This window comes from Varanus komodoensis, unplaced genomic scaffold (assembly GCF_004798865.1).
Source record: "Varanus komodoensis strain SLA01 unplaced genomic scaffold, ASM479886v1 scaffold81, whole genome shotgun sequence".
Taxonomy (NCBI): Eukaryota; Metazoa; Chordata; class Lepidosauria; order Squamata; family Varanidae; genus Varanus; species Varanus komodoensis.
This window is the reverse complement of record NW_025336495.1, coordinates 7,701-16,068: the sequence shown is the minus strand read 5'-3', so window position 1 is coordinate 16,068 and position 8,368 is coordinate 7,701. Positions and strand designations below refer to the sequence as shown.

Here is an 8,368-nt window from a genome sequence, read left to right as displayed (position 1 = left end):
GGTTTGCAATGCGTTTACACCTTCAGTATTGCTTTTCTCATCTTGGGAAGAAGCCAGCTTTATGGAGAGAGAGCCTGCCAAAAAGGGTCAGGAGAAATGAGAGAGTGTCAACCCAAGAACATAAAAAGAGCCCACCTGATTATGGACTACGCATCCTGTTTCTCACAACAGTCAGCCAGAAATAGCCCCCTCCTGCTGCTCCCAAGTGGATTGCACTGTGCTTTCAACATACCAAAATAGATCCTATGTCCCCAGCAGTTGTGGTAGCAGGTGAATTGTGGCATGTATTTTCATGTTAACTGCAGTTTGATACATTTTCCCATTCAAAATTAAGGGTTTTAAAATTAAATTTAGGTTGACATGAGAACATTTGTTTGGCAGGCTTGGATAGGCAGGCTGATTTTTACTTTTGATCAGCTTGTTGGCCCTGACAATATTTTTTCTGCCATTTCTGTATATAAATTGAAAGTTGTATGGCAATACATGCAGCTGCATTGTCAAAATCCAGGTTTGCCTTTACAGATTCAGAGCTGCCTGTGTTATTAGAAGTATTGGCTGAGGCTGAGCAGTTACAGTGGCCTGCAATTCATGTCTATAATTATTGATTATTGGTGATTAAGTAAGATACCCAAAGTCTTAAACAGGAATGGAATAATATACTGGAACAACCATCATGCCCAGTCAATGGAATGCGCTCCCCAGAGAGGTCCGCCTGGCACCGTCGTTATTTGTTTTTTGGCGCCAGGCGAAGACCTTTTTATTCAAGCGTCATTTTAATTGTTAATGTTATTTTTAAAGTTTTTTGGCCAGGGCGACTTATTTTATACAGTTATGTGTATTTTATATTGTTATTTATGTATTTTATTTATTTGTAAGCTGCCCCAAGGCTTCGTTGAATGGGGTGGCCTAGAAATTTTCTAAATAAATAAATAAATAAATAAATCCTCCTCATCAATTAGCATTATTATTACAAGGTCATGGATCTTAGGCTATGCTTAACTCAGCAAAAAGTGATGTTTTTATACAACAACTCTTTGATAAGGGCTTAACAGGTAGCCTTTGGGTTGGACAAATTGGGGCACGATTGTTGACATCCGTGCATACTTATGTTTAACAAGGGTAACATGTTCTGTCATAAACTAACCTACAGAGATATATGATGTGTATGTAACTATATGTATACGATGGATCTTTTAAAATTTTATTCAAAAATTGGAGCCCAATTCTTATGGCAGCCTTGCAAGAGTCTCCAGCTTGCTCAATATGGTTCATGACACTCCATCAAGAACAAGATGCCTCTCCAACAGCCTATATCCTCTGTAGAATATTCAGTACCTATCTGTCTTCTGGGCTCAGAACTGATCCACCGAAGATCAGACTGAGAAGAAATAGGAGGTCCTGTTGGTGGGCAGTTCATCTGTCCAGCGAGGGCAACTGGCTTTGGCGGGGTGGCACTCCCACCAAAGTGCCAGGCTTTAGCATCTAAAAGTGCAGATACTGGTACAGGACTCAGTGGTGCAGATGGAGCACCAAAAGTGCCTCCCACCAATGCCCCTGCAGCCTGCTTTTCTCCACGGATCACTTGCTAGGTTATTTTCGAATTTTCTGATTACTTAAGACAATCAACCTATTGGAAGCTCCTTTGACAGGAGCGGTGTATTTGGCTTTGGAAGCAAGGAGCTAGATCTGATGATCCGGAAGGACACCTACTGACTGCTTAAAGTGGCTGCTATCTTAGTCGTTTCCCTTTAGATCAGGAGCAGGGAGAGGGGACCCAGTGCCCCTGTGGCGAGTTAGTTAACAGCTACAAAATTTCTACTGGGGATCCTTGGGAGGAAGGAAAGCTCGGTTAGACAGACGGACTGGAGCCGGGAGCGTCTGAGCAACGGTACCTCTCCCGTCCTCCTTCCTTTGGAATTCTGGCACCACTTTTCTGGTCCCTTAAGTCCTCTGCAGCTGTGTCAGCCTCAAGAAGCCCACGGGGCTCGTTTGACCCTTCCTGGGAGGCTGGTGCGCGGTGGGCATCTAGACCACAGCACTTCGGTTGAACTATCGGGATGATTTTAAAGGGGGGGGGGGGACGTCCAAATCCATGGAGAAGCGATCGATGGCTGATGATCGCATTGTCTCCAGCGGGAGGGGAAGGCCGGCTCTGTGCGCGTTGCTGGGGATCGTGGGCAGAGGGCGCTGTCGCGCTTCTGTCCCGCACATGGGCTTCCTACGGGGCAGCCCGCTCATGCAGGGCACCCCAGTGGGTCCGAACGGCTCGGGCGTCGCGTTGATGAGCCTCCCTCGCTTGCCGGAAGGCCCGTAGTGCGGGCGCCGCCTGCGCGACTCTTCCCAAGCCGAGTCCGCCTCCAGCTGCGCGGCCCTGGGCGAGGGAGAAAGGCAGCCGCGGCCGGTGCTTGCGGCCCCAAAGTACCGCGGGCAGCTCGGTTGGGTTGCAGGAGCTTAAGGACGACCGCGCAAGCTACGTTTTAAGAGCGTGCTTGCAGACGGAGGAGGAGCGCAGGCGCCGCGGCGCAGCTCCGCATCCGGGTCCGCCGCCGGCGCGACTCGCACCGCGCGTGGAAGAGCGCAGGGCGGGCAGCGGGGCCGCTCTAGCCGGCGCGCGGCTCCGGCTCGCCCTCCCCAGCGACGCTCTGGGCTCGCGCCGCCCGCACTTCCTGTTTCCGGCCGGCCCGCCCGCGCGTCCTGGCCTTCGCGATGTCCACTGTGCGTGGCCTACGCGTGTCGGTGAAGGCGGCCGAGCCGGAACCCATGGAGGTGGAGGAGGGGGAGCTGCTCCTGCAGGCCGGACCCCCCGCCGAGCCCGTCAGTGAGGGCCCCGTCGGGCGCGAGCACGAGGCCCCCGCGGAGCTGGCCGGACCGGGGAGGCGCGCGCTCCGAGAGCTGCTGCCGGTAACGCGGCCGGGACGCGGGGTGGCGGGGGAGGTCTCGGTTCGCTTCCCTTCGATGCGGTGGAAAGGGCCTCCCGGGCACCTGGAGGGAGGAACACTGTCTCCTGGACACATGCTGGAAAGTACTCACGAGCCCCGTCCGTCCCCAGTAAAAGGCGTGTCTCCACGGGGAGAGGAGGAGGTAGTCCGGTCCTCTCTCCGAGGGGCTCCCGAGGCGCTTGCCTTCCAGCCCTTGCTCCTTGGATAACTTGGTGGGTTGGGAGGCCCCAGGCCTGCAGTACAAGCTCAGAGAGCCCACAGTAACCATGATGGTGCCCGTGACAGAGCAAGGCTTGACCAGGGTGGGCAGTTCTGTTTTGTGAAGCTTTCGTTGCGATTTTGATGCACTCCAGGTGCCGTTGGAAAGGCTGTGACCCGTTAGGAGTCACCTCAAGCCTCCATTTGTTCTCAGACCAGGATGGGAAAACAGCTTCTCTAGAAAAACAGATAACCAGGAGAGTGTGGGGGAACTGGCCTTATGAACTACAGCCACAATGTGTGTAGTTAGTTTGGACTATCAGGGTAGGAGTCTGGACAAGTGGCTGCATTAGGGGTGAACATCTGGGACTGTGGCTAGGATGGGGTAGGGGGCTGGCCTTGATTGATGCACAGCCTCCTTTCTGAAGTGCTTAGCGGATCTAATCTTTCACATCTTGAGCTGTACGGTTTGTGAGCTCTTGCGTAATGTTTGCTTGCAACTTCCATTTTTAGTTGGGTAGGCTGCAGAAGGGACACCACTAGTTTGGTTGTTGGTTTGCAAAATGCTTTATTTACTGATTGGCTTTTATTTCAGGATACCAGCAGAAGATATGAAAACAAAGCTGGGAGCTTCATCACTGGAATAGATGTTACTTCAAAGGTATTCAGCACATCCTTTCTGCTGTTGGTTTCATTGGTGACAGTGGGTAGCTGGGAGAGGAGGCTGTATCTAAGCATGATACAGGGTGCCTGAATGCCTCACCATTTGATGGCATGAGCAGTCATAGTTGGAAGCCACAGAGTAAGGGGCTTTTCACTCCAATTAATCCATAGCACCTGAAGCACCTCATATTGTAAGATGAGAAAGGGAATCAGCCCTCCTGTGTTGAAACTTGTGCTTCCAAGGAAGAGCCACGCCTCTTTCAGATCTTGCAGTACAGCCAGAATCATGCTGAGTTTGAGCAAGCCATGGACAAGGGTCCATGCAGCCCCTTGTTACTGCACCTTTCCTGCTCCACTCTCCTCCAGTTTATCAGGTGACAGAGGCAAGAATTCTCCATTTTCAATCTCAAACACTGGACAGGAATCCTGTGTAGCCATGTGCCTGTTACTGAGGTTCTGATGTGATTGTCTGGAAATGCAGCCTCCTGCATTTTCATTCCAATGTATTAATGGATTGCTTTGAGCCCTCTGTTTTATTGCTGCTTATCCTAAATTTGCTCTGGATCTTAATATGCCCCAGTGCTTGCTTAATTCTGACTTTGGATTTCATCACCTGATTCTGTTGCAAGAGACCGCAGTTTCCAGGCTGCCTAGGAGACTTGAGGGGAAGGAGCAGCCTGCCATTTCTGTTAGACTGCATGAAGCACCAGACCATAATTTCTGTTATTGTTCTGTACTAGCTGGTGTTCCAATATTTCTTCACATTGTAAAAGAAATGGTGGCATGGATTGGGTCTCTGCTCCTTGCAAATTGGCCAGGGCCAGCTGTCTTGATTTCCAGTTTGCTTGAAGAACAGTTGTAAGCTTATTTACCTTTGGGTACCTTCGCTTTTTGTAGGAAGCAATTGAGAAGAAGGAGCAAAGAGCAAAACGCTTTCATTTTCGTGCAGAGGTGAATCTTGCTCAAAGAAATGTGGCATTGGACCGGGATATGATGAAGAAAGGTACTGAGAGTTGCATGTTGCTGAACAAGTGACTTTAATAATAAAAGGACTGTCCATTTGCATTTGGCTGTACAGAACTGCCAGTGTTTTGATGCCACTGCCGTACCAAACAATTGCACACATTACCATTTTTTCCCCTTGGGGTTTCCTGTTGGCAAAACAAAATGTTTTTACTTGAAAAAAGGACCACTGGTGGAAAAGACTCAATTTTCAATAAGTCAGGAAATGACTGGTGGTATAAATATGAGATGCATTTTCCTGATCTCTTGCAGTAAGTGACTTTAGAGTAAATTGTATGAGACAAGCTGAAAAAGGTGTGGTGGATTGATTGGAACTTAGTTTCTGGCATTGTGGGGCATAACAGCTTTTTTTTCTTAGAATTCAGAAATAAACATAAAATTTGGAGAAAATGGGAATGTATGCACATACTCTTTTCAATTTTGCACTTTTACTTTCTTGTTTAACAGTGTAAAATACTCTACATATAACTTAGCACATTACATTGCTATAGTTATTATATGTAGAAATATAGATTCATTAGTTTTATTCAAACAATAATAGCAGATGGACAGTAGTACCTTGGCTCATGAACTTAATCCGTTCCATGACTCTCGTCACGACCCAAATTGGTCGTGAGCCAAGTCAAATTTCACCATAAGGTTCAATGTAAATAAGGTTAATCCTTAATTTTATCACAAAAATTTGAAGCAAAGTGCCAAAGAACAACAAAGATTGTGGCCATCTTCCCCCCCCCCCCCCCCCCACCCTGACAACGTCCCCCCCCCCCCCCCCCCAAGCGCAATCGCGGGCATCTCCCCCCTCCTAGGGCAATCGCAGCTATCTCCCCCCGCCCCAGCACGATCGCGCCCATGTTCCCTGCACGAGTGAGACTGCGATCACAGCCATAGATAGGGAAGACGGGCCCAAGCACGATCACAGCCATCTCCCCCCCCCCCCNTCACCGCTTCATGGCGGGTGGCAAGACCCACTCGCAGCGTGGCAGGCGCCCTTGGCGCACATCGGGATGCGGCAGCTGGGGACTGGTGTCCTGCTTGCCATTCCTCTCCCGATTGCTGCCTTCCTCAAAGAAGCTGCGGGCTGTGGTTACTTCCACTAGAGCCCAAGATTTTCCCCAGCCAGAGATGGGAAGTTGATCCTGCAATTCCGCTCCTCCGCGTGCCTGGCTGGGTGCCTGCCGTGCTCCCGGCAGCTGATCCCTGGCCTGGCATTTTCCCTGAGCTCCCATGAAACCCGCAGGACCTCTTGCTGGGTCTCCTTCCCAGCATCGCTTCCATTGCTTTGCTCGCCCAGCGGAGAGCCGGGGGAGGGGGGAGCAGCATCTCCCAGGCCTCCTCCTGCCCCCCACCAGCGGAACAGGAGGGGTCTGGCAGTGGCCACTGGGGGCAAGTGGGTCCTGGGCCTTTGGCAGGGACCTGACCTGCTTCCCGGGATACCAGCCTACTTTGCAGGCAGTGACAGGCGGGGTCCCCCAGGGCTCTGTCCTGGGACCGATCCTGTTCAATCTTCCATTAACCACCTGGACAAAGGGGTGACCAGTGTGCTGATCAAATATACAGATGACACTAAAACGGGGCCAGTGGCCACAACTGAGGAGCAGGCACTCCAGATCCAGAAGTATCTGGACAGGCTGTGGAAGTGGGCAGGAGACAACGGGATGGCATTCAATGTGGATAAGTGCAAGGCCTGGCACTTGGGGCATAGGTACGGGTGTCATAAGTACAGGTTAGGGGACAAGTGGCTGGAGAGCAGCACCTGCGAAAGGGACCTTGGGGTGCTGGTCAACTGCAGGCTAAACATGAGCCAGCAGTGTGATGCGGTGGTGAAGAGGCCGAATGCCACCCTTGGATGCATAGCTGGAAGTGTGGCATCTGAATCGAGAGAGGTATTACTGGAACTCTATATGACTCTGGTGCACCCGTAACTTGAGTATTGAGTTCAGTTCTGGGCCCCTCATTTCAGGAAGGATATAGCCAGGTTGGAGTCAGTGCAGCGCAGGGCCATAAGGTTGGTGGCTGGTTTGCAGGGGAAGCCGAATGAGGCGAGACTGAGGGAACTGGGTCTCTTCAGGAGACTCAGAGGGGATCTGTTGGCGACACACCGGTATGTGAGGCGGTGTCACACGGGGGTGGGGAGAGACCTGTTCCCCCCTGCAGGGGAGGGCAGGACACACTCCCAGCGGAGCCAAGCACAGTGGACCAAGGTTCCATTTGGATGCCAGGAAGCGCGGCCCCGGACGCTCGCAGGGGCCTCTGGCACCCACCGAAGGGGGACGGGAGGAGCCCTCAGGGCGCATGCCAGGAGTATCTCCCCCTTCCAGCTCTCCCCATGTGCCACGAAGCCAGGCAGAAGCGCTTGGTGCTGGTGCTCTGGGCCCGACTCAGTGGGGGAACAGAATGCCTTCGGCAACCTCCCTGGCTGCAGAGCTCCTCAAGGGTCACATTCCACTTGAGCCCATGGCCAATTTCAGGCTACACAGAAAGGAACGTTCAGCACTGCCCTGGGGGACCTTCCCGCCACGGCCCCTGGAGCCCCGGCAGGATCCATGCGGCCCGTTTTGTGGCGCTCAGCCCAGCCCTGCTCCAGGCCGGGCTTCCTGGGGCTTCCCTGCCTTTCCATGCTCCCTGCCGCTGCTAGTCAGTCCCTTTCCTCCTCCTATTGTTCCACTTGCTCCTCTAGATCAACAACTGTTTCCGGAAATACTTATTTATGCAGGAAACTGCTCCCTCCATCAACGGCACTGCCAGCCACGCTATTCATCATGTCGTGGGATTCCTAGCAGAGCACGGTTGCTCCTTTTGCACTGGGAAACGGGCAGCTCTTTGGAGTTTCCCTTGCTGAGCTCTTTGCGGTGACACTTCCTCTGAGCGTCCCATCCCAACCCCGCACTCCCCCTCCTGCCCTGTTCCCCAAAGACGTTTCCGTGGCTGGCTCCCCCCGCAGAGAGCCGGGGAGGAGGGGGCAGCGGCATCTCCCAGGCCTGCTCCTCTCCCGCCACCTTCCCCTTTCCACCGCAGGGGCAGGATTGGTGCCCGGGAGCAGGCAGGTGGCAGTCCTTGCCGGGGGCCCAGTCACACTTGCCCTGGTGCCATTCGCATCCCCAGATGTAGGGAGAGGAGGGGCAGTGTTCTCAGAGTGTGTGGAATTTAGTGGGGGGGGGGAATTAAATGGAGTTTCAGAAAAGTGTTGCTAATTCGGGCTGCACAGCTACTCACATGAAATGGAGGCAAATTGCAGCCCCCCAAGGAGGACCACCCCCTGTGACGCCAGACCCTGGTCCAAGCTGCTGAGGGCAGGCATCGTCCAGAAGGGCTGCAGGGCCCCGCGCCCCCTCCCTCCGCTGCGCCCTTCCCACTCGTGGCGCCATGTGCAACCCCATGTGCCGTTTCAGGGTCTGTTCGCATTCATGCATGTTCCTGGCATACTCTGGATAAAAAGGTGCACCCCTAGAATATCACGTGTACGTTCTCCGTCTTCTCAACTCTGAACAAAGAAGCTTAGTGCTTGGTGCAATCATTCCGCTTTTATTCAGGAAGGAGCATTGAAG

The 8,368-nt window shown here is 52.7% G+C and overlaps 1 protein-coding gene across 1 annotated transcript; it reads left to right on the top strand.

The window, feature by feature from the left end:
- Positions 1 to 2,689: 2,689 nt before the first annotated feature.
- Positions 2,690 to 5,368, top strand: LOC123036730 (nuclear cap-binding protein subunit 3-like). The gene is made up of 3 exons (XM_044456151.1): positions 2,690 to 2,901; positions 3,733 to 3,798; positions 4,698 to 5,368. Exons 1-3 carry the CDS (start codon positions 2,707 to 2,709, stop codon positions 4,833 to 4,835), a joined length of 399 nt encoding a protein of 132 aa, XP_044312086.1. The 5' UTR covers positions 2,690 to 2,706; the 3' UTR covers positions 4,836 to 5,368.
- Positions 5,369 to 8,368: the final 3,000 nt, after the last annotated feature.

Bases quoted from the DNA above. Each gene is read 5' to 3' on its own strand.
- LOC123036730 (XM_044456151.1), top strand. From the start codon at position 2,707: ATGTCCACTGTGCGTGGCCTACGCGTGTCGGTGAAGGCGGCCGAGCCG. The intron at 2,902-3,732 runs GTAACGCGGCCG...CTTTTATTTCAG, and splicing joins CGCTCCGAGAGCTGCTGCCG to GATACCAGCAGAAGATATGA. The intron at 3,799-4,697 runs GTATTCAGCACA...CGCTTTTTGTAG, and splicing joins GAATAGATGTTACTTCAAAG to GAAGCAATTGAGAAGAAGGA.